At 51.2% G+C, this 26,612-nt stretch overlaps 1 protein-coding gene across 4 annotated transcripts in view; it reads left to right on the top strand.

Annotated features, from left to right (window-relative positions):
- The window catches only part of DTNB (dystrobrevin beta), a 131,743-nt gene that overhangs the window by 37,089 nt on the left and 68,042 nt on the right, over nt 1-26,612 (top strand). For 3 of the 4 annotated variants that reach the window (XM_072926206.1, XM_072926205.1, XM_072926208.1), the window contains 2 exons: nt 15,478-15,555; nt 21,129-21,215. In XM_072926206.1, coding sequence (XP_072782307.1) covers nt 15,478-15,555; nt 21,129-21,215 — 165 coding nt within the window. The remainder of the gene's footprint in view (nt 1-15,477; nt 15,556-21,128; nt 21,216-26,612) is intronic. The other variant, XM_072926207.1, reaches the window with a different exon arrangement.

The following is a 26,612-nucleotide window of genomic DNA, read 5'->3' as shown; positions in this document are numbered from 1 at the left end:
CTGCAGGGACAGAGATAATGGGGACAGGGACATGGGGACAGGGCTGGGCACCTGCAGGGACAGGGGGACAGTGACAGTGGAGGCAGGGCTGGGCACCTGCAGGGACAGGGACAGTGGGGACAGGGACATGGGGACAGGGCTGAGCACCTGCAGGGACATAGGGACAGGGCTGGGCAGCTCCTGCAGGGACATGGGGACAGGGCTGAGCACCTACAGGGACAATGGGGACATGTCACACCTCCTGCAGGGACATGGGGACAGGGCTGAGTACCTGCAGGGACAGGGCTGGGCACCTCCTGCAGGGACAGGGACAATGGGGACATATCACACCTCCTGCAGGGACATGGGGACAGGGCTGGACAGCTCCTGCAGAGACAGAGACAATGGGGACAGGGACATGGGGACAGGGACATGGGGAAAGGGCTGAGCACCTGCAGGGACAGGGACATGGGGACAGCTGCCCGGACACTCCTGGCAGCAGCTCAGAGACATCTGCTGGGTGCTGACAGCTCTAATGAAATGTAAAAACCAACACCCTAAAAAGCCAAAGGATGGGGAAATGGGGCCTGATGCTCCCAGGACAGCTCTGGAACTCCCACACTGACCTGTGCAGGAATCCTGCAGGGGGGAGTGATATCCCAGGGACATCTCAGGGACAAAAAGGTCACACCTGGGTTTCTGTGACACCAGTGAAGCAACAAAAACAACAATAAACCCCCTGCCCTGGCTGTAGGTGAGGGGGGCTGATGCCAGAGGAGGTTTTCTGCTGGAACTCAGCTCCAAACAGGAATTGCTGCAGGCCCAGGGAGTCACTCTTGGGGTGCTGGGGACCAGGACTCGATTGAATTTGGTTTGTGTGAGGGAATCAGCACCTGCAGCAGCATCAGCACCTCCAAATAAATAGAGGGAAGGACTCCAGAAAAGCTGAGCTCTGCTGCAGCTGAGTAAATAAAGAATGGAAATATTAATAACCAGGGGCAGTTTAACAACACTTGGCCAAAAGTTCCAGGGAAAACAAGGCTTGGAAGGGGAAAAACCCAGCTGTGCTCTTTGAGGGAGGAAGGAAACACAAAAGTGGGTAGAAAGAATGTAAACAATGAGTTAGGAGTTGTTGTGAGTGGTTTCCAGGCTGTGGTTTGGCAGAGGGGCAGTGATGGGGCAATGAGATCTGGAGAGGGATTCACCTTCCAGAGGGGCTGGGAAGGGAACAGAGCCCCAGGAGGGGCTGGGGGAGCTGGGAAGGGGCTCAGCCTGGAGAAAAGGAGGCTCAGGGGGGACCTTGTGGCTCTGCACAGCTCCTGACAGGAGGGGACAGCCAGGGGGGGTCGGGCTCTGCTCCAGGGAACAGGGACAGGACACGGGGAAATGGGCTCAGGCTGGGCCAGGGCAGGCTCAGGGTGGGCAGCAGCAGGAATTTCTGCCTGGAAAGGGCGCTCAGGCCTTGGCACTGCCCAGGGAGGGTTGGAGTGCCCATCCTGGAGGTGTCCAGGGAATTCCTGGATGTGGCACTCAGAGCTCTGGGCTGGGGACAAGGTGGGGATCAGAATTCACAGAATCAGAGAATTCACAAAATTCACAGAATCACCAGGTTGGAAGAGACCTCCACAACCATCGAGTCCATCCCATCCCCAACCCCTCAACTCACCCCTGGCACCCAGTGCCACATCCAGGCTTTGTTAAACACACCCAGCGATGGGGACTCCACCACCTCCCTGAGCAGCCATTCCAGAACTTTATCACCTTTCTGGAAAGAACTTTTCCCTAAAATCCAGCCTAAATTTGGTGCAGCTGGAGGCTGTGAGCTCTGGCTCTGCCAGTGCTGCCTGGCTCAGCTGGGCTCAGTGCTGCTGGGCATTTCTCCATCCCAGGGGTTTTGGGGTCTGTGGGCTGTACAGTGCACTATAAACATTTTTAACCTATCAACTTTTACCACACTAAATTATAAATGTCTTAAAACGTACTATCTGAAATTACTCTTTATGAATTCTAATAGAATATATATTTTTATCATTCTTTTTATCATTCTTTTTATCATTCTTTTTATCATTCTTTTATAATGCTATTTCTTTAAAATATCTAATATTTTTAATAAAACCATCTTTTAAACCTTATTTTAAACTCAATTCTTCTCTTAACAATATTTATCCTATTTTATAATATTTCTACTAGTATACTATTTATAATATTTATATTTCTATTTTTATAATATTTCTAAGTTAACATTTTTTTTTCTCTCAAAGTTTACATACAAATACACACTATATAAACTTTCTATCAAGTTTTTAATTTTTTCTGCAGATCTCTTTCCCACATTATCTGTGGGGTTCATTTGCACTAATGAGGTGGGAGAGATTGAAAATGTGTTAATTATGAGCACTGGAAGATCCAGAAGACAATAGAGACAGGAGCTGGGGAGGAATCTGTGGCAGGGGTTTGGATCAAGGTCAGCTCTGAGGTCCCTTCCAAGCCAATCCATTTGGGGATCCATTATTCCATGAAAATTGTTCATCTCCTTGGAAAATAAAGGGGTTTTTGAGGGGAGCCCTCAGAGTTCTCTCATTGCCAGCAGGAGGAGAAGGTGTGGAGTGGAAGGAGTGAGGAAATGTTGGGAATGAAGCCAAATGAAAGGAAAATGTGCTGGGCAGAGGGGCTCAGCAGCAGGTTTTGGAGCTCGTGGTCTGCAGGTGGCTGAACGTGGATTTTTGGGGGGTTTTGTCACCCAGGAGGGTGACAGGAGGCAGGAGGACCAACAGCAGAGGCTGCCTTTGGTGGTGGGATCCTGGGGAGGACCAGGGGGTCAGGGAGATGGGTCAGGGGCTGGAAATGGGTTTGGGATATGGGCAGTGTCCAGCCAGGGACCCAGGGAATGCAGGGTGACCCTCAGGGTTAGGGAATGCTTGGGCATCTCTAAAATACCAACAACAGAGAAATGACACATAACCCTGGAGCTCTGGCAGATGGGCAGGGGTCAGGAGCTGAAGGGAGGCACCTTCAGAATAATGAATGTGAAATGTGGAAATCAGAGAATCTCAGCATGGTTTGGGTGGGAAGGGACCTTAAAGGCCACCAGTGCCACCCCTGCCCTGGCAGGGTCACCTCCCACTGTCCCAGGCTGCTCCAACCCCAGTGTCCAGCCCGGCCTTGGGCACTGCCAGGGATCCAGGGGCACCACAGCTGCTCTGGGTAACAAAATTTAATGTTTTTAATGGTGAATGTAAGGAAATAATTGTTAGAATATTACCCAAGCAGTGCTGGGATTTGCACCACTGAACCTTTAAGACCAGGACAAGAGTGTTTTTAAATCCACCCAGAATTGCAGCCAGGCTGATGTTCCCTGTGTGGTGGAAGCTCTGTTATCTCAGTGTTTCTCACTGCTTTAGGAGATGGGAAAAATGCAGACAGGAATGTTACTGGAGCCTCAGAGTCAGGGATTTTGCTGGACCCACTGCTGGAGCCCCAGCTGCACACCCCTGAGGGAATCAGGGCTTTGCTTCCCTCACCTTTCCAGGAATAAGGAATGTTTCTGCAGCCACCTTCACCTGCATTCCTGCAGCCAGAATGAGTCAGTAAGAGCAAAAATGGAAATGGTGCCATTTCCTGCTGGTTTGGTGCATTCTGCATTCCCTGATCTCCCTGCATCCTGCTCAGGCTGTAGCTGCCTCTCTGCTCCCAGGGAGCAGGGGCAGGACGAGGGGAAATGGCCTCAAGGAGGGCTCAGGGTGGGCACAGCAGGAATTTCCCCATGGAAAGGGCGCTCAGGCCTTGGCAGGGGCTGCCCAGGGAGCTTTGGGGTGCCCAGGGCATTCCTGGATGTGGCACTCAGTGCCCTGGGCTGGGGACAAGGAGAGGATTGGGCACAGCTTGGGCTGGGGGGGATTTTCCTTTTCCTTCTCAGGGATTCTGTGTCTGGGTGGGAGTTTCCTGGCTGTTGGAGGGTAATTCCATGGGAATCACGTTTGGGTTTAGGTGTCAGCTCGCTGAATGCAGCTCAGAGGCTGCCCTGTTTCTGGGGTGACAGTGGGGTGGAGAAGGATGGCACCTCTTGGTTGTGGGGCTGGGTAAAGCAGCTTTGGGATGCTGGGGTATTGGGATATTGGGATACTGGGACATTGGATATTGGGATACTGGGTGTGGGATAATTGGGGTATGGGATATTGGCACATAGGATATTGGGATAATGGATATTGGATATTGAGATATTGGGATAGTGGATACTGTGATACTGAGATATTGGGATATTGGATACTGTGATATTGGGGTATTGGAATATTGAAATACAGGATATTGATATATTGGGATATTGGGATATTGGGGTAATGGATATTGGGATACTGGGTATTGGGATACTGGGATATTGGATATGAGATATTGAGATATTGGATACTGTGATATTGAGATATTGAGATATTAGGATATTGGATACTGTGATATTGGGGTATTGGAATATTGAAATACAGGATATTGATATAATGGGATATTGAGATATTGGGATATTGGGGTAATGGATATTGGGATAGTGGGATTTGGGATATTGGGATACTGGGTATTGGGATACTGGGATATTGGATATGAGATATTGAGATATTGGATACTGTGATACTGAGATATTGAGATATTGGGATATTAGATACTGTGATATTGAGATATTGGATATTAGATGCCATGATATTGGGATATTGGATGTCGGATGCCATGATATTGAGATATTGGATATTGAGATACTGGATACTGTGATATTGGATACTGTGATATTGAGATATTGGGATATTGGATATTGAGATATTGGGATATTGGATATTGAGATATTGGATACTGTGATATTGAGATATTGGATATTGGATGCCATGATCTTGGGATATTGGATACAGTGATACTGAGATACTGGGATGTTGGATACCGTGATATTGAGATATTGGATATTGAGATACTGGATACTGTGATATTGAGATATTGGGATATTGGGATATTGAATACCATGATATTGAGATATTGGATGTTGGATGCCCTGATATTGAGATACTGGATATTGAGATATTGGATACTGTGATACTGTGATATTTGGATATTGGATACTGGATACTGGATACTGTGATACTGAGATATTGGGATATTGGATATTGGATGCTGTGATATTGGGATATTGGATATTGAGATATTGGATACTGTGATATTGAGATATTGGATATTGGATGCCATGATATTGAGATATTGAGATATTGGATACTGAGATATTGGGATATTGGATATTGGATGCCATGATATTGGGATATTGGGATATTGGATACTGGGATATTGGGATATTGGATACTGGGATATTGTGATATTGGGATATCACCCAGCAGAAGGACCAGGGACCCCCAGCTCTGGGCTTTAATTCTGAGGGGTTTATTTCATGGTGCAACAACCTCCCTTACAGAGGCACTTCATGAATGGTTTGTTAAAGGTAATAATAAATGTGTTAATTTACTGGAAGGAATCCTTCTCCTGAGCCTGGGGGCAGAGAATTCCCAGAGGAATTCTGGCCTGCCCCATCCCTGGGGAATCCTTCCTCCTGAGCCTGGGGGCAGAGAATTCCCAGAGGAATTCTGGCCTGCCCCATCCCTGGCAGTGCCCAAGGCCAGGCTGGAGCACCCTGGGGCAGTGGAAGGAACCCCTGCCCACGACATTCCCCCCCTAAATCCCAGTTTTTCCAGCTTTTCCGTGTGGGTGCGGTTCTCTTGATAAATATTTCGTGTGGAAGAGTAGGTTTTGTGCTTTTATAGTAATTTATTTTATATTAACTTGGTCAGGGGGAGGGATAGAGTGAAATATAAGCAGTCAGGTGGGACTCGGTGAGCTTGCGGGGTTCTTTTCCATGCTGTTTTTTCATTCTGCGATCCTCTTTTTTTTTTGTTTATTTGTTAAAGAACTCCTTGTAGGCAGCTGTGGGCTGTTTCCTCCTCCCTCCAACACAGCAGCTTGGGGTAGATCTAAAAAACATTTGTAAGAAATAAAAACTTGAAAGCAGAAAAATTAAAACTGAAACAAAAAAAATTAAAAATTGGAAAAATCATTGAAAAATAATAAATATCACCATTAAGAGCTATTTTGCAGCTGTGTGGCTCTCCCGGAGCAGCCGGGCCGCGTTTCGGGATGCGCCGGTGGTACCCGGGAGATGCGCGCTCCCGCGGCGGCCCCGTTGCCACGGAGACGGCGGGTGCGCGCATCCCCGGGACCGGGATGGAGCCGGGCCGGGATCGGCGGGCACCGGGCGGGCACCGGGCGGGCACGGCCGCGCAGGTGGGTGCCCCGGCCCGGCCCGGCTCGGCTCGGTTCGGCTCGGTTCCTCCGGGAGCCGCCGGGAGCCGCCGGGGCCCTCCGCTCCCTCCCGGGCGGGACCGGCACCGGGACCGGAGCTGGAACGGCCCCGGGGCAGCGGCGGGAGCGCTGCGGGCACCGGGCTGGGCAGGGCCGGGGCTTTGTAGGATCGGCTCCCAGAGCTCTGTAGGATCGGCTCCCGGAGCTTTGTAGGATCGGCTCTCTGCGCTTTGTAGGATCGGCTCCCAGAGCTTTGTAGGATCGGCTCTCTGCGCTTTGTAGGATCGGCTCTCTGCGCTTTGTAGGATCGGCTCCCAGGGCTTTGTAGGATCGGCTCTCTGTGCTTTGTAGGATCGGCTCCAGAGCTTTGTAGGATCGGCTCTCTGCGCTTTGTAGGATCGGCTCCCAGGGCTTTGTAGGATCGGCTCCAGAGCAGTGTAGGGTCGGTTCCCAGAGCTTTGTAGGATCGGCCCCAGGGATGCAGGAGGATCACTCGCCGGGAATTGAGGACCGGCTCGGAGGGATGCGGGAGAGGCGGAGCGGGACGGACGCGCTGCTCGGGGGTGAAGGAGCCGCTGGACAGGAGGGGGGAGCTGGGGTGTGTGTGGGGGTTTGGGGGGAGCTGGGGTGTGCGCGGGGGTTTGGGGTGAGCTTAGGGTGTGTTTGGGGTGTGCTCGAGGTGACCTCTGGTGTGCTATGGGTGTGTTTGGGGTGTGCGTGGGGGTTTGGGGTGAGCTTAGGGTATGTTTGGGGTGTGCTCAGGGTGTGTTTGAGATGAGCTCGGGGGGTTCTCGGGGTGTTTTTGGGGTGTTTTTAGGGTGTGCTCAGGATGTGCTCAGGTTATGTTTGGGGCGAGCTCAGGCTGTGTTTGGGGTGTTCTCGGGGTGTTTTTGGGGTGTTTTTGGGGTGTGCTCAGAATGTGCTCAGGGTGTGTTTGGGGTGAGCTCGGGGTGTGCTCAGCAGCTCTCGGGGTCTCTGTCCGGGGGCACAGGGAGCACTCCAGACCTTCCCTGTTCCCTTTTCCCTTTTCCCTGTTCCCTGTTCCCTGTTCCCTTTCCCCTTTCCTTGCCCAGCTCCGGGCGGGACAGGGCAGAGCCCGGGCAGTGAGTGCCCATCCCGAGCCACACTCAGCCGGGGCCGGGGGATCCATCCCCGTTCCCGCGGCATTCCCGGGACAGTGGAGCTCCCGGGACAGAGGAGCTCCCGGGACAGCTCCAGCGGGGATGAAGGCACAGTGACCTCTGCTGCTGCTGCTGCTCCCTGCCCTGCCGGGCATGTGGCACTCACAGGAATTGCCTGTGAGCTAAAAACCAGCAGAGGTTTGGAGATAAAACTGCTCAGAAACTCGACAATCTGTGCAATAAATTGTATTGATCATCACCAGGCGTTGCAGTAGTCCTCAGGGATTGATTTTCCTCAGTTCTCCTCTGTAAAATCCCAATTATCTGTTTATATTCTGGGGTTTGTGATTGTTCTTTAACTTCTCTTTAATTTATTTCTGACCACCGGAACAGAATCACCTTCAACTCTATTTAAAATTACTATAAACCTTGTGAAATTAACATTGAAATTTGTCATTCCTGCTGCTAAAACCCCTCAGTTTGCAGTTTTCCAGAGGACAGAGATCAATCCCTGAGCCTCCTGCCCAGGCACACAGAGCAGGCAGGTAGAGAGGCACTGTCAGATCCCAACACGTTTGAAATGTTTCCCTTTGGCAAAAAAATTTAGGCTGCTATTTTTGGATTAGACGTTTTTAACCTACATTGTTGGCGGATTAGAAGTTGTTTGTGATTTTCTCTGCCTCCTTTGTCGGGATGGCTTTGGGCTCTTGGCTCCTGAGTGGCATCAGGAGCGCGGGGAAAAGCACCTGGGGAGCTCAGAGCTGGACTGGGCACAGCCCAGGTGTGCCCAGGTGTGCCCAGGTGGGCAGAGGCCCCTGTCCCCTGGGCTGTGCCAGCTCTGGGGTGGCAGCAGGGCCAGGGGGCACCTCCAGTGCTGGGGCAGCTCTGGGCCCCTCCTGCCAGGAGAGACCTGGAGGGGCTGGAGCGTGTCCAGGGAAGGGAACGGAGCCCCAGGAGGGGCTGGGGGAGCTGGGAAGGGGCTCAGCCTGGAGAAAAGGAGGCTCAGGGGGGACCTTGTGGCTCTGCACAGCTCCTGACAGGAGGGGACAGCCAGGGGGGGTCGGGCTCTGCTCCAGGGAACAGGGACAGGACAAGGGGAAATGGGCTCAGGCTGGGCCAGGGCAGGCTCAGGGTGGGCAGCAGCAGGAATTTCCCCATGGAAAGGGCGCTCAGGCCTTGGCAGGGGCTGTCCAGGTGGGTTTGGTGTCCAGGGAATTCCTGGATGTGGCACTCAGAGCTCTGGGCTGGAACAAGGTGGGGATTGGCACAGTTGGACTGGATGGGCTGGGAAGGATTTCCCCAATTTCAGTGGCTCTGGGATTTTGGGATTGTCCAGGCAAGCAGAGCCACGTTTCTCCTTCCCAGTGCCCTGCTGAACAACGGGCAGGACTTGGCTGATTCCCAGTGTGGAACAGAGCAGGGATGAATCTGCCCCATTCCCACATTCCCATATTTCTATACTCCCACATTCCCACATTTCCATTTCATTTTTCCTGGAAGCTGCTCTGCTGCTGCCCTGGATGAGGTGATGAGTCCCCAGGAGCTCCCCAGCTGTATTCCTGTTTTTAGGGGACGTTTGTGCTGCAGCCTCAGCACTCCCTGGCCGTGTTTGCCCTCGGTGCCCTCCCTGCAGGACTGCTGGCTGCTGGTTTTAACCAATCCCTGCTGGTTTTAACCAGTCCCTGCTGGTTTTAACCAATTCCTGCTGGTTTTAACCAATCCCTGCTGGTTTTAACCAATTCCTGCTGGTTTTAACCAATCCCTGCTGGTTTTAACCAATTCCTGCTGGTTTTAACCAGTCCCTGGTTTTTCTTTACAAACTCTGTTGGGAAGCAGTGAGATCCAGGAGGAGCTGCTGGATTGTAAATCAGGTGAACCCGGTGGGAAGAAATGATTTCTGACTCCAGAAGGCTGAATGATTATTATATAATTATATAATAATAATATTATTATATATTATATAATATAATATTTTATATATATTATATATAATATTATATATTATATAATATATTTATTATAACTATACTCTAATACATTAATATACTATATAAAAGGAGATACTAAAACTATAAACTTTCATGTTCTAACTGCCATATCTAACTAACAGCTCGTGCCCTTCCTCTCGAGAGTCTAGATACAAGTAAATTGGATTGGCCATCAGGTTCAAACAATCCTCACCAGAATCCAACCAAGCAACACCCCAGGTAAACAATTCTCTATATTCCACGTGGCAAAAACAAGGAGCAGAAATAGAAATTGTTTTCTCTTTCTTTCCTCTGTGCTCCTCTATAAAAAATTCCTATGAGACAGTAAAAAGCAAAGACTTACGGACATCCGGATGTTTTTGGGCACTGAGCTGCCAAAACCACGCCTTGTGAACAAAGGAATAACCTTAAAAGCAGCAGCCTGTTGCATATTCATATATCTCATACATGGTGCATAAACTCCTTGCAAATTAAGAATTTTTCTGGTTTTTGTCAACTTCATCTCCTTAATCCTGGTGGTTCCATAAAGACAGAGAGAAGGTGGAAGGGTGTTTGTTCTGATAAGGAGGCTGTAACTCTTCAGGTTTTGTATTGCTGTTATCTCTGTGTGAAAAGTTTCTTGACTATCTCATCCCTTTTTTGAGCTAGTTAAAAAGTATCTTACATCACAGAGTTTCTATTTTAACATTGTGTTATAACCTAAAACTCTATTTAACACATTATTTAAGAGAATTAATACAGTATAACTTCCTAGCATTGCACATGTAGTATTCATTGTAATATCTGCAAAAAGCCAATCATAAAATACACATTTTCCACACAGGGACACCACGGGCACCTTTTCCTCCTCAGGCTCGTTCCATTTGCAGAATTAATTGCTTTGCACGGCCTGGGGGATTCAGGTCACCCCAGTTTTTGGGGAGGGCTTTGTTCCTGGCTCAGGAGGGAAACTGAGGCAGTGCCAGCAGCCCGGGGCTGCTCAGGGCTGGGCTGTGAGCAGCTCCTTGTACCGAGCTGCAGCAGTGACGGGGAACAGGTCCCCCCTTCCTGCAGGAGCTTCTGGGGACTCTCCCAGCCCATCTTCCTGTGCCTCTCTGGCTCCAGGAACATCCCCCAGGCCAAAAATCCCCTGGCCCAGCTGAGGTCCAGCTGGTCCAGCAGCAGCAAACTCCTTTGGGGGGAATTTGTGGCACTTTTAAACCCTGACTTCCAGTGCAGAGCCCGTTCCTGGCGTTCCCACTGCTCATTTCCAGGGCAGAACAGGCTCTGGGCACTGCCAGCCCTGCCTGCAGCTCTCTGGGGCCCTGGCTCCCAGGGCTGGCACAGCTGGCACAGCTGGATCTGTGTGCTCTCTGTCCCTCCTGGCTCCCTGGCAGTGAATCCCAGCCTGGTTTGGGTGGGGAGGGAGCTCAGAGCCCACCCAGTGCCACCCCTGCCATGGCAGGGACACTTCCACTGTCCCAGTGCTCCCAGCCCAGTGTCCAGCCTGGCCTTGGGCACTGCCAGGGATCCAGGGGCACCACAGCTGCTCTGGGAATTCCATCCCAGCCCTGCCCACCCTGCCAGGGAACAATTCCCAATTCCCAATCTCCCACCCAGCCCTGCCCTCTGGCACTGGGAGCCATTCCCTGTGTCCTGTCCCTCTGTCCCTTGTCCCCAGTCCCTCTGCAGCTCTCCCTGGATCCCCTCCAGGCCCTGCCAGGGGCTCTGAGCTCTCCCTGGAGCCCCTCCAGGCCCTGCCAGGGGCTCTGAGCTCTCCCTGGATCCTTCTCCTCCCCAGGTGAGCCCCCCCAGAAACCAGAAATGCTGTCCCAGGAAGGAGGTGATTCCTTATTCCTGGGTCCTCTCCTGTTGGAAGCTGCTTGGGAGTTTCCCCCTGGTGAGCTCAGGACCCCTCCAGCTCCCCCAGTATTTCCCAGTCCCAGGCTCAGGGATTGGCTCCTGGCAGATATTTCACCTCAGCCCCAGGTGCAGCAGGGATCTCTTGGGATCACAGCCTGGGAAATGGCAGCAGAAATCAGGGATTTTGTCAAAGAGCTGTAAAGATTCCAGCCAGGAGCTCGCCAGCCCTGCCTCATTTCAGCTCCTGCTCTCTGTTTTCCTGCTGCCTTTGCTTGTTCACCGTGCCTTGCTTTTATTGGGAATAAATCCAGTCTGTGTGGAGGTTGCCATCAAAGCACCAATAACTGGCTGCTAGAGAGGAGGTTTGGGATCACAGTTCTGCCAGTGGCAAGAATGTTTTCCCAGCTTTTGGGGTTATTCCCTGAACCATCCCTCCTTTCCAGCCTCCCCCTGGGACTGTGGCTCCTGGAATGGGCTGGGATTGCAGCAGAGCCAAGCACACAGAGCCCCCTCAGGCCCCAAAACCTGCCTGGGGTTATTTCCTGGGGTTCTGCAGTGCCCAGGGATGCTCTGCAGCTCCAGCTGGGCACAGGGATTGCACCTGGGATGGTCTAGGAGGGAAGGGATCCATCCAGCAGGATAGCCAGGGGATGTCCCCCGTGTGCCCTGTGCAGGGATTTCACCCAGGAGCCATGGAATGTTCTAGGAGGGAAGGGATCCACCGGGATCCTGGCTCCATGGACACCCTGGAACCCCACCCTGTGCATCCCTGTCCTTGTCCCTGTCCCTGTCCCTGTCCCTGCCCTGTCCCTGCCCTGTCCCTGTCCCTGCTACACTCTGTTTTCCAATCCCTGCCCTCAGTTTGTTGGGTTTTTTTGGGACAGGGTTATTCCAGCCCCTCTTCTCTGCTCTCTGGTGTGGATTTTATTGTTCACCATCAGCTCTGGCGTTTTGCAGTGGGTTTTCCCTGTCCTTTCACTGTCCCCAAACAGAGCTGGGAGCACAGGGCCATTCCCCTCACTGACCATCCCCTCACTGACCATCCCCTCACTGACCATCCCCTGCTGACCATTCCCTGCTGACCATCCCCTCACTGACCATTCCCCTCACTGACCATCACCTCACTGACCATTCCCTGCTGACCATTCCCCTCACTGACCATCCCCTCACTGACCATCCCCTGCTGACCATCCCCTCACTGACCATTCCCCTCACTGACCATTCCCCTCACTGACCATTCCCCTCACTGACCATTCCCTCACTGACCATTCCCCTCACTGACCATCCCCTCACTGACCATCCCCTGCTGACCATCCCCTGCTGACCATTCCCCTCACTGACCATTCCCCTCACTGACCATCCCCTGCTGACCATTCCCCTCACTGACCATCCCCTGCTGACCATTCCCTCACTGACCATTCCCTGCTGACCATTCCCTCACTGACCATCCCCTGCTGACCATTCCCCTCACTGACCATTCCCCTCACTGACCATTCCCTGCTGACCATTCCCTGCTGACCATTCCCTGCTGACCATCCCCTCACTGACCATCCCCTCACTGACCATCCCCTCACTGACCATTCCCCTCACTGACCATTCCCCTCACTGACCATTCCCCTCACTGACCATCCCCTCACTGACCATTCCCCTCACTGACCATCCCCTCACTGACCATCCCCTCACTGACCATTCCCCTCACTGACCATTCCCTCACTGACCATCCCCCTCACTGACCATTCCCTGCTGACCATCCCCTCACTGACCATTCCCCTCACTGACCATTCCCTCACTGACCATCCCCCTCACTGACCATCCCCTCACTGACCATCCCCTCACTGACCATTCCCTCACTGACCATTCCCCTCACTGACCATCCCCTCACTGACCATTCCCTCACTGACCATTCCCCTCACTGACCATTCCCTCACTGACCATCCCCCTCACTGACCATCCCCTCACTGACCATCCCCTCACTGACCATTCCCCTCACTGACCATTCCCTCACTGACCATCCCCCTCACTGACCATTCCCCTCACTGACCATCCCCTCACTGACCATCCCCTGCTGACCATTCCCCTCACTGACCATCCCCTGCTGACCATCCCCTCACTGACCATTCCCTGCTGACCATTCCCTGCTGACCATTCCCTGCTGACCATTCCCTGCTGACCATTCCCCTCACTGACCATTCCCTCACTGACCATCCCCTCACTGACCATTCCCTGCTGACCATCCCCTCACTGACCATTCCCCTGCTGACCATTCCCCTCACTGACCATTCCCCTCACTGACCATCCCCCGCTGACCATCCCTCACTGACCATCCCCTCACTGACCATTCCCTCACTGACCATCCCCTGCTGACCATTCCCCTCACTGACCATTCCCTCACTGACCATCCCCCTCACTGACCATTCCCTCACTGACCATTCCCTGCTGACCATTCCCTGCTGACCATTCCCTGCTGACCATTCCCCTCACTGACCATTCCCTCACTGACCATTCCCCTCACTGACCATTCCCCTCACTGACCATCCCCCGCTGACCATCCCTCACTGACCATCCCCTCACTGACCATTCCTTCACTGACCATTCCCTCACTGACCATTCCCTGCTGACCATTCCCTGCTGACCATTCCCTGCTGACCATTCCCTCACTGACCATCCCCTCACTGACCATTCCCCTCACTGACCATTCCCCTGCTGACCATTCCCTACTGACCATTCCCCTCACTGACCATTCCCCTCACTGACCATTCCCTCACTGACCATTCCCCTCACTGACCATTCCCCTCACTGACCATCCCCTCACTGACCATCCCCTGCTGACCATTCCCCTCACTGACCATTCCCCTCACTGACCATTCCCTCACTGACCATTCCCTGCTGACCATTCCCCTCACTGACCATTCCCTCACTGACCATTCCCTCACTGACCATCCCCTGCTGACCATTCCCCTCACTGACCATTCCCCTCACTGACCATCCCCTCACTGACCATTCCCTGCTGACCATCCCCTGCTGACCATCCCCTGCTGACCATTCCCCTCACTGACCATTCCCTCACTGACCATTCCCTGCTGACCATTCCCTGCTGACCATCCCCTCACTGACCATTCCCCACACTGACCATCCCCTCACTGACCATTCCCCACACTGACCATCCCCTCACTGACCATCCCCTGCTGACCATTCCCCTCACTGACCATTCCCCTCACTGACCATCCCCTCACTGACCATTCCCCTCACTGACCATCCCCTCACTGACCATTCCCTGCTGACCATTCCCCTCACTGACCATTCCCTGCTGACCATTCCCCTCACTGACCATTCCCCTCACTGACCATTCCCCTCACTGACCATCCCCTCACTGACCATTCCCCTCACTGACCATTCCCTCACTGACCATCCCCTCACTGACCATTCCCCTCACTGACCATCCCCTCACTGACCATTCCCTGCTGACCATTCCCCTCACTGACCATTCCCTGCTGACCATTCCCCTCACTGACCATTCCCTGCTGACCATTCCCTGCTGACCATCCCCTCACTGACCATTCCCCTCACTGACCATCCCCTCACTGACCATTCCCCTCACTGACCATTCCCTCACTGACCATCCCCTCACTGACCATTCCCCTCACTGACCATTCCCCTCACTGACCATTCCCTCACTGACCATTCCCTCACTGACCATTCCCTGCTGACCATTCCCCTCACTGACCATTCCCTGCTGACCATTCCCTGCTGACCATCCCCTGCTGACCATTCCCTGCTGACCATCCCCTCACTGACCATTCCCTCACTGACCATTCCCTCACTGACCATTCCCTGCTGACCATTCCCCTCACTGACCATTCCCTGCTGACCATTCCCTGCTGACCATCCCCTCACTGACCATTCCCTGCTGACCATTCCCCTCACTGACCATTCCCTGCTGACCATTCCCTCACTGACCATCCCCTCACTGACCATCCCCTCACTGACCATTCCCTGCTGACCATTCCCCTCACTGACCATCCCCTCACTGACCATTCCCTGCTGACCATTCCCCTCACTGACCATTCCCCTCACTGACCATTCCCTGTATGAATTCTGCTCTGACAGGATCCCTGGCAGTGCTGGGCTCTTTTCTTTTATATTTTCTGCCCCCTGACAGGACCCCTGGCAGTGCTGGGCTCTTTCCTTGTTTTTCTGCCCCCTAACAGGATGATCCCTGTCTCTTGCAGCCCCCCCAGGCCCGTGAGTAACATGAACGAGGCCATGGTGACCCACGCGTCCTCCGGAGCACCCACACCAACCAAAAGGTACAGGAGCCTCAGTGGGGTGTTCCTGGGAAAAGGGGGAGGGAATTCCAGGAGTTCCAGCTCCCCTGACCCTCCCAGACCTGCAGGGAACGGGTAAATAACAATTCCTGCAGGAATGGGTAAATAACTGTTCCTGCAGGGAATGGGTAAATAACAATTCCTGCAGGGAATGGGTAAATAACAATTCCTGCAGGGAACGGGTAAATAACTATTCCTGCAGGAATGGGTAAATAACTGTTCCTTCAGGAGTGAGTAAATAACTATTCCTGCAGGAATGGGTGAGTAAATAACTATTCCTGTGGGAATGGGTGAGTAAATAACTATTCCTGCAAGGAATGGGTAAATAAGTATTCCTGCAGGGAAGGAGTGAGTAAATAACTATTCCTGCAGGAAATGAGTAAATAACTATTCCTGCAGGGAATGGGTAAATAACTATTCCTGCAGGGAATGGGTGAGTAAATAACTATTCCTGCAGGAATGGGTGAGTAAATAACTATTCCTGTAGGAATGGGTGAGTAAATAACTATTCCTGCAGGAATGGGTGAGTAAATAAGTATTCCTGCAGGAATGGGTGAGTAAATAACTATTCCTGCAGGAAAGGTGTGAGTAAATAACTATTCCTGCAGGAATGGGTGAGTAAATAACTATTCCTGCAGGAAAGGGGTGAGTAAATAACTATTCCTGCAGGAATGGGTAAATAACTATTCCTTCAGGAGTGAGTAAATAACTATTCCTGCAGGGAAGGGGTGAGTAAATAACTCTTCCTGCAGGAATGGGTGAGTAAATAACTATTCCTGCAGGGAAGGGGTGAGTAAATAACTATTCCTGTGGGAATGGGTGAGTAAATAAGTATTCCTGCAGGAATGGATGAGTAAATAACTATTCCTGCAGGGAATGGGTGAGTAAATAACTATTCCTGCGGGAATGGGTGAGTAAATAACTATTCCTGCAGGAATGGGTGAGTAAATAACTATTCCTGCAGGAAAGGGGTGAGTAAATAACTATTCCTGCAGGAATGGGTGAGTAAATAACTATTCCTGCAGCTGGGAGGGATTTCCCCAGTTTCAGGGATTTTGGGGTTCTGGCTGCTGGGGGGGCCTGTCTGGGCCGTTTCCAGGCTCAGTGGCCCCAAAGCAGGGGGAGCAGCCCTGGGCAGCAGGAGTGAATCCCTGGCTCCTGCCCCAGCTTGCAGAGGCTCCGTGTGTCTCTCAGCGCCTTCCCACCCCTTTTTGGGCTGGAATTCCCCAGTTTGGAGCAGGCTGGGGCCTGGAGCCATCCAGCAGCTGGGAGGGGGCTCTGTCCCCTGGCTCCTGGAGAAGTGCAGATGGCAGAGAGGGGAGGGAACAGGGGCTGTTCCCCTGAAAAATCCCTTTTAGCCCCTCAGCACTCTCCCAGGATTTACTGCAGCTTCTCCTGCCCCAGCTCAGCCCCCGAGGCAGGGCTGAAATGAAGGGGTTCATTTCCCCTGCCAGAGGCTCTGGCATGTCCTGGCAGCTGCAATTGCAGCTGGAATTGCAGCTGGAGGGGGTTGGGAGCTGCATTTCTGTGCCTGGAGCTGCTCAAAGTGGCCACTTCCCCCCTGGCTTCTGTTTGAAAGCCAGATGTGTTCCTAAAATGACAATATGTTCTCTGTGCTGGGAGAAATGATGGATGGAAACGTGAGAAGCTGCAGTCCTGCCTGCCTGTCACCTTCAGCACTGCAGGGGTTGGGCTCAACCCCTCCCTGAGCCCCCTCAGGGCTGGGAAACGCTGCAAGGGCAGCAGCAAAGCACAGCAGAGATTCCCAGGGGTCTCCTGGATCTCTGGGAAAATCTGGAAATCTCTTGGATTTACAGTGGGGAGCCAGAGGTCGTGTCCTGCCCAGCCCCTCCAGTTCTGAGGAGCATTTTGGGTGGTTTGTTCCTCCATCAGAGGCTTGTTCCTCCAGCAGATCTTTGTTTCTCCTTCAGATGTTTGTTTCTCCACCAGGGGTTTGTTCCTCCATCAGATCCTTGTTCCTTTTTTTCTCCGTCAGTTGTTTATCTCTCCATTGGATCTTTGTTTCTCCATCAGTTGTTCCTCCATCAGATCCTTGTTCCTCCATCAGATCCTTGTTCCTCCATCAGATCCTTTTTTCTCCATCAGATCCTTGTTCCTCCATCAGATCTTTTTTTTCTCCTTCAGATCTTTGTTTCTCCACCAGGGGTTTGTTCCTCCATCAGATATTTTTTTCTCCATCAGTTGTTTATCTCTCCATTGGATCTTTGTTTCTCCATCAGAGGTTTGTTTCTCCCTCACTTCTTTCTTTTTCCATCAGATCTTTGTTTCTCCATCAGATCTTTGTTCCTCTATCAGATCTTTGTTTCTCCATCAGTTGTTTCTCCATCAGATCTTTGTTCCTCCATCAGATCTTTGTTCCTCCATCAGTTGTTTCTCCATCAGATTCTTGTTTCTCCATCAGATCTTTGTTCCTCCATCAGATCTTTGTTTCTCCATCAGATAGATCCTTGTTTGTCCATCAGATCTCTGTTTCTCTATCAGATGTTTTTTCCTCCATCAGATCCTTGTTTCTCCATCAGATCTTTGTTTCTCCATCAGATCTTTGTTTCTCCATCAGTTGTTTATCTCTCCATTGGATCTTTGTTTCTCCATCAGTTGTTTCTCCATCAGATCCTTGTTTCTCCATCAGATCTTTGTTTCTCCCTCAGTTGTTTCTCCATCAGATCTTTGTTTCTCTATCAGATGTTTGTTTCTCCATCAGATCTTTGTTTCTCCATCAGATCTTTGTTTCTCCCTCACATCTTTGTTTCTCCATCAGGGGTTCCTCCTTGGTGCTGTAGGGCCCCAGCTCCCCGCAGGAGCCAGCCCCAGGATTTGCTTTATTTACCCCAAATCTGGAGCAAAGAGGGATCCTTTGGTGTGGGGGCAGTTTTGGAAGGAGGAGAAAATGGAATTTATTGGGAAAGAGAACTGCTCCTGCAGGCTGCCAACTGCACCAGGCACTGCTGGGCGTGGAGGGGATCCCTGGGGAGGAGAAGGATCCAGGGAGAGCTCAGAGCCCCTGGCAGGGCCTGGAGGGGCTCCAGGAGAGCTGCAGAGGGACTGGGGACAAGGGACAGAGGGACAGGACCCAGGGAATGGCTCCCACTGCCAGAGGGAAGGGCTGGGTGGGAGATTGGGAATTGGGAATTGTTCCCTGGCAGGGTGGGCAGCCCTGGCACAGGGTGCCCACCCTGGATCCCTGGCAGTGCCCAAGGCCAGGCTGGACACTGGGACACCCTGGGACACCCTGGGACAGTGGAAGGTGTCCCAGCCATGGGATAGGGCCAATCCATCCCTTAATTCTCTGATATTTTTGGAGGCAGCTGAGGGATGCTCTGGGGGGAGCTGGGCACCCCCAGGCATGGAGAAACAGCAATGGGAATCCAGACCTGGGCTGGGAGCAGGTCCAACCCAGGTGAACTGGATGTTCCCAGGGGTGCTGCTCAGTGCTGCTGCCCCTCCATCCTGGGGATTAAATCCTGGGGGGATTTAATGAGCCCTGGGAAAGGGAGAGCTCTGGGAATCTGCTGAGGGCACAGCCACAGCCCCAGTGCAGCTGCTCAGCCTTGCAGGGCTCACCCCGAGGTGCCTCAGTTTGGTGAATGTTCGGTGTCCCCCCTCAAACCCCTCCTTGCCCTGGTGCTCCACGTGGGTAATTCCTTTTTTTACCTCTTTTTTCCAAGCCCTGGCTGTGCCCCCAGCGTGTCCCTGCACATGACCTGGGAGAAAAGTGTGTTTGTGTGTGGGAATGGGGGTTCTGTTTGCTCACAGCAGAGCAGTGAATTCTGCATTTGGAAAAGTTTCCTGGGTGCTGGGGCAGTCACAGAACTGGGGAATCAGTCACAGAAATGAGGAATCAATCACAGAAATGGGGAATCAATCACTGAACTGGGGAATCAATCACAGAATCAGGGAATCAATCACAGAACTGGGGAATCAGTCACAGAAATGGGGAATCAATCACAGAAATGGGGAATCAGTCACAGAACTGGGAAATCAGTAACAGAAATGGGGAATCAGTCACAGAAATGGGGAATCAATCACAGAAAGGGGGAATCAATCACAGAATCCGGGGATCAATCACAGAAATGGGGAATCAGTCACAGAAATGGGGAATCAGTCACAGAAATGGGGAATCAGTCACAGAACTGGGGAATCAATCACAGAATTAGGGAATCAATCACAGAATCAGAGAATCAATCACAGAAATGGGGAATTAGTCACAGAACTGGGGAATCAATCACAGAAATGGGGAATTAGTCACAGAACTGGGGAATCTGTCACAGAAATGGGAAATCAATCACAGAATCAGAGAATCAATCACAGAATCAGAGAATCAGTCACAGAAATGGGGAATCAATCACAGAAATGGGGAATCAATCACAGAATTGAGGAATCAGTCACAGAACTGGGGAATCAATAACAGAAATGGGGAATCAATCACAGAAATGGGGAATCAATCACAGAAATGGGGGATCAATCACAGAATTAGGGAATTAATCACGGAATTGGGGAATCGGTCACAGAAATGGGGAATAAGTCACAGAAATGGGGAATCAATCACAGAAATGGGGAATCAATCACAGAAATTGGGAATCAATCACAGAAATTGGGAATCAATCACAGAATTGGGGAATCAATCACAGAAATGGGGAATCAGTCACAGAAATGGGGAATCAATCACAGAAATTGGGAATCAATCACAAAAATGGGGAATCAGTCACAGAAATGGGGAATCAATCACAGATATGGGGAATCAATCACAGAAATGGCGGATCAATCACAGAAATGGGGAATCAGTCACAGAAATGGGGAATCAATCACAGAATTGGGGAATCAGTCACAGAAATGGGGAATCAGTCACAGAATTGGGGAATCAGTCACACAATCAGGGAATCAATCACACAATCACAGAATCAATCACACACAATCACACACACACAGTCACACACACAATCACACAATCACACACACAATCCCACACACAATCACCAGGTTGGAAGAGATCTCCAAGACCATCGAGTCCATCCTATCCCAAACCCCTCAACTCACCCCTGGCACCCAGAGCCCTGGGGACAAGGGGGGGATTGGTCACAGCTTGGACTGGGAGGTCTGGGAGGGCTTTTCCAGCCTCACTGGTTCTGGATTCTGTGATTCTGGGGTTGGATCCTTCAGTGCCCAGCCCTGTTCTTCCTTAAGGATCCCACTGGGAATTCAGAGGCTCCACAGCTGCCCTCAGTGAATATTTCCAGAATCCCCGAATCCCTGAGGCTGGAAAATCCCTCCCAGCCCATCCAGTCCCACCAGTGCCCAATGCCCAACTTGTCCCAGCCCAGAGCACTCAGTGCCACACCCAGGAATTCCCTGGACACCTCCAGGGATGGGCACCCCAACCTCCCTGGGCAGCTGTGCCAGTGCCTGGCTGTCCCCCAGTGTCCCCTCACGCAGCAGTGTCCTCCCCACGGATCCCCTTTTCCACCTGACACCCCCCAGGCCCAGCCCTGCCCGCATTGACGCTGTTTCTGTTGTTTTTGCTCTCCCTGCCCTGCCAGGTGCCAGCAGAGCAGCAGCCCCGAGCCCTCCCGGGAGGAGCACGCCCTGATTGCCACCTTTGTGAGCCGCCTGCGGAGCAGGGCACGGTCAGTGCCAGCGGGGGACAGGGGTGGCTCTGTGCCCTTGGCTCTGGCCCTGACACCCTCTCACAAACCCCTCTGATCCCAGACAGGCCCTGCTTTCACCTCTCTCTGCGACACCTCTGGGATCTCATCTTCTCCCACATCTCCCCCGGGTTTCCTTCCAGCCCTGCTCTGTCTGTAGCTCATCCCTGCTCTGTCCTGTAGCTCATCCCTGCTCTTCCTCCTCCTCCTCCTCCTCCTCCCTGCCCGTCCTGGCCCGGCTCTGGCAGCCCTGCAGCATCAGCTGCTCCTGCAGCCTCTGCTCGAGAGCTTACAGAGTGCCAGGGTACAGAGCATCCACGGGATGCCAGGGTATCATAGAGAGCATCCACAGGATCCTGGAATATCATACAGAGCATCCACAGGATCCCAGGATATCACACAGAACATCCATGGGATGCCAGGGTATCACACAGAGCATCCACGGGATCCTGGAATATCATACAGAACATCCACGGGATCCCAGAATATCACACAGAGCATCCACAGGATCCCAGGGTATCCTACACAGCATCCACAGGATCCTGGAATATCATACAGAGCATCCACAGGATCCCAGAGTATCATACAGAACATCCACAGGATCCCAGGGTATCCTACAGAACATCCACAGGATCCCAGAATATCACACAGAACATCCACAGGATCCCAGGGTATCACACAGAGCATCCACAGGATCCCAGGATATCACACAGAGCATCCACAGGATCCCAGAGTATCCTACAGAGCATCCACAGGATCCCAGGGTATCCTACAGAACATCCACAGGATCCCACAATATCCTACAGAGCATCCACAGGATCCCAGAATATCACACAGAACATCCACAGGATCCCAGAGTATCCTACAGAACATCCACAGGATCCCAGGATATCCTACAGAACATCCACAGGATCCCAGGGTATCACACAGAGCATCCACGGGATCCCAGGATATCACACAGAGCATCCACAGGATCCCAGGGTATCCTACAGAACATCCATGGGATCCCAGAATATCACACAGAGCATCCACAGGATCCCAGGATATCACACAGAACATCCACAGAATCCCAGGGTATCCTACAGAACATTTACAGAATCCCAGAATACAGAGTACAGAACATTTAGACAATCCCAGGACACAGAACATTTACAGATTCCCAGAATATCCTACAGAATAGTTAGAGAATCCCAGGATACAAAATATTTCCAGAATCCCAGGATATAGAATACAGAACATTTACAAAATCCCAGGATCTAGAATACAGAACATTTACAGAATCCCAGGATACATAATAGAGAATATTTAGAGAATCCCAGAATATCATACAGAACATTTACAGAATCCCAGAATATAGGATACAGAACGTTTAGAGAATCCCAGAATATCGAACATTTCCAGAATCCCAGAATATCCTACAGAACAGTTAGAGAATCCCAGGATACAAAATATTTCCAGAATCCCAGGATATAGAATACAGAACATTTACAAAATCCCAGGATCTAGAATACAGAACATTTACAGAATCCCAGAGTACAGGACATTTAGAGAATCCCAGAATATAGAATACAGAACATTTAGAGAATCCCAGAATATCGAACATTTAGAGAATCCCAGAATATCATACAGAGCATTTACAGAATCCCAGAATATAGAATATTCACAGAATCCCAGAATACAGAACATTTAGAGAATCCCAGAATATAGAATATTTACAGAATCCCAGAATATGTAGTATAGAACATTTACAGAATCCCAGCATACAGAATTTTTTCAAAATCCCAGAATATCTCATACAGAATATTTACAGTGTCCCAGAATGTACCATACAGAATATTGCCAGAATCTCAGAATACAGAATATTTACAGAATCCTAAAATACTATACAGAATATTTCCAGAATCCCCAGAATATCTCATACAGAATCCCAGAATATAGAATATTTCCAGAATCTCAGAATACAGAACATTTATAGAATCCCAGACTATCATACAGAATATTTACAGACTCCCAGAATGTACAATACAGAACATTTATAGAATCCCAGAATATAGAATATTTACAGAATCTCAGAATACAGAATTCTCCCAGAATCTCAGCATACAGACTATTTCCAGAATCCCAGAATCCAGAATATTTCAGAATCTCAGAATACAGAATATTTAAAAATCTCAGAATACAGTACATTTACAGAATCCCAGAATATAGAATATTTACAGTGTCCCAGAATGTATCGTACAGAATATTTCCAGAATCCCAGGATGCACCATACAGAATATTTCCAGAATCTCAGAATATAGAATATTTCCAGAATCCCAGAATATCATACTAATATTTACAGAATCCCAGAATGTGCCATACAGAATATTTCCAGAATCCCAGAATATCATACCAAATATTTCCAGAATCCCAGAATACAGAATATTTGCAGAATCCCAGAATATCACTCTGAATATTTCCAGAATCCCACAATATCATGCAGAATATTTACGGAATCATAGACTATCATATGGAATATTTCCAGAATCCCAGAATACAGAGTATTTCCAGAATCTCAGAATACAGAATATTTCAGAATCTCAGAATACAGAATATTTCAAAACCTCAGAATACAGAACATTTACAGAACCCCAGAATATAGAATATTTACAGAATCCCAGAATATTATACAAAATATTTACAGAATCCCAGAATGTACCATACAGAATATTTCCAGAATCTCAGTGGATATCTGTGGGATATCTGTGGGGTTTCTGTGGGATATCTGTGGGGTTTCTGTGGATTCCTGTGGGGTTTCTGTGGGTTCCTGTGGGGTTTCTGTGGGGTTTCTGTGGGATATCTGTGGGGTTTCTGTGGGGTGTCTGTGGGGTTTCTGTGGGATATCTGTGGGGTTTCTGTGGGGTTTCTGTGGGATTCCTGTGGGGTTTCTGTGGGATATCTGTGGGATTCCTGTGGGGTTTCTGTGGATTCCTGTGGGGTTTCTGTGGGGTTTCTGTGGGATTCCTGTGGGGTTTCTGTGGGATATCTGTGGGGTTTCTGTGGGGTGTCTGTGGGGTTCCTGTGGGGTTTCTGTGGGATATCTCTGGGGTTTCTGTGGGGTTTCACAGCAGGACACGGCAGTCCCAGCTCTGTGTCCACCCTGCCCTGTTCTGCAGGATGTGGTTCCATGAGAGCCTCCAGCCAGGAGCAGATGGGGCTGTGTCCCCATTCCCTGAGTGTCCCTTGTCCCTCAGTGTCCCCTGTCCCTCAGTGTCCCCTGTCCCTCACTGTCCCCTGTCCCTCAGTGTCCCCCTGTCCCTGAATGCCCATTTCCCTCAGTGTCCCCATTCCCTGAGTGTCCCCTGTCCCCACGTGTCCCCTGGCTGTCCCCCTGCCCTGCCCAGGCCGTGTGTGCCCCTGTCCCCTCGGGGATGGCTCAGGGACCCGTGCTGTCCCAAATCTCTCCTTTCTGCCATGCCAGTCCACCCCAGCCCGTTTCCATCCCAATTTTGGTGTTTGAGCACAGGAATTGTCCATCCCCAGGTCGGTGTTTGAGCACAGGAATTGTCCATCCCCAGGTTGGTGTTTGAGCACAGGAATTGTCCATCCCCATTTTGGTGTCTGAGCACAGGAATTGTCCATCCCCATTTTGGTGTTTGAGCACAGGAATTGTCCATCCCCATTTTGGTGTTTGAGCACAGGAATTGTCCATCCCCATTTTGGTGTTTGAGCACAGGAATTGTCCATCCCCATTTTGGTGTTTGAGCACAGGAATTGTCCATCCCCAGGTCAGTGTTTGAGCACAGGAATTGTGCATCCCCAGGTCGGTGTTTGAGCACAGGAATTGTCCATCCCCAGGTCAGTGTTTGAGCACAGCAATTTCCATCCCCATTTTGGTGTTTGAGCACAGGAATTGCCCATCCCCAGGACAGTGTTTGAGCACAGGAATTGTCCATCCCCAGGTCAGTGTTTGAGCACAGGAATTGTCCATCCCCATTTTGGTGTTTGAGCACAGGAATTTCCATCCCCAGGTCAGTGTTTGAGCACAGGAATTGTCCATCCCCATTTTGGTGTTTGAGCACAGGAATTGTCCATCCCCAGGTTGGTGTTTGAGCACAGGAATTGTCCATCCCCAGGTCAGTGTTTGAGCACAGGAATTGTCCATCCCCAGGTTGCTGTTTGAGCACAGGAATTGTCCATCCCCAGGTCTGTGTTTGAGCAGAGGAATTGTCCATCCCCAGGTCGGTGTTTGAGCACAGGAAGATTGGGAATTGGGAATTGTTCCCTGGCACAGGTGCCCACCCTGGATCCCTGGCAGTGCCCAAGGCCAGGCTGGATAGGAATTAGAGCTGCCTGGGACAGGAGATGAATTTGAGCTCCTCTTCCTCATCACCTGTCAAACATTCCCAAAAGCAAACACAAAAGGATCATTGGTTCTTTTGTGGGTTACAGGTAATTTTCAGGAAAGCCAGAACTTGTCCAGAACTGTTCTGTAACTCAGTGCTTGAAGGGATGTTGGCAGTTCAGGAGCTGGGAGAGGAACTGGGAGACAGCAGATGTTGGAAGGGGGGAGGGATGGGGAGATGTCTCAGGAGGGCAGAGGAAGGCTTGTGCAGACACAGCTGCAGGGCAGAGCTGCCTGGGATCAGGAGTGGGCTGGGATGGGCTGTGGGATGCTGTTCTCCAGCAGCACTGGGGCAGTAAATGGGTGTGGAGGTGTCTGTGCAGCTCCCCAGGCCTGCTCTGGCTGATTTCCCCGGTGTCACTCCCCCTTCTCCAGCTCCTGCCTTTGCTCCTGCGCTGGATGTCTGCAGGATTTCACCCAGCCTGGCCTCTCCGTGTCATTTATGGCCATCCCAGCCCCATCTGTGCTCATTGTCCCAGCCCAGACCTCGCCTGGCCAGCTCCAGGGGCTGGAGGAGTTCCAGCTGTTAGATCTGAGAAGAAATCAAGCCTGCATTTTTAAATAGCCCCCACATTCACAGCCCAGATCGGCCCTGTGAATGAGGGAAACACAAACCCTTGAAACTGAGCTTGCAGCAATGCAAATTGCCTCCCGAGGTGGGGCTGTGGGCTGGGAATGGTCTGGTTTGGAATGCTGCTCTCTGTGGTGCTGCTGGGGTTCCCTGGGCATCCTTTCCCCTTTCCCTTCCCCACGGATCCCCTCAGGAGTGGCCCTGGGAGGCTCCGTGGCACTTTGCTCATTCCCCAGTGCTGCTGTCATCAAACCCCACTCTGGGCTCTGCTCCTGGCCCCTGGTTCCCTTCACAGGGGGCTGCAGGAGGGATCTCTGCTGAGAACCCCAGGGCTCCCAAACCCAGCAGTTCCCAAAGCTGGCAGCTCCCAAACCCAGCAGTTCCCAAACACAGCAGTTCCCAAATTCATCATTCCCAAAGCCAG

The sequence above is a fragment of the Taeniopygia guttata genome, chromosome 3 (assembly GCF_048771995.1).
Source record: "Taeniopygia guttata chromosome 3, bTaeGut7.mat, whole genome shotgun sequence".
NCBI classification, from domain to species: domain Eukaryota; kingdom Metazoa; phylum Chordata; class Aves; order Passeriformes; family Estrildidae; genus Taeniopygia; species Taeniopygia guttata.
This window is presented reverse-complemented; position numbering and strand designations above follow the sequence as displayed.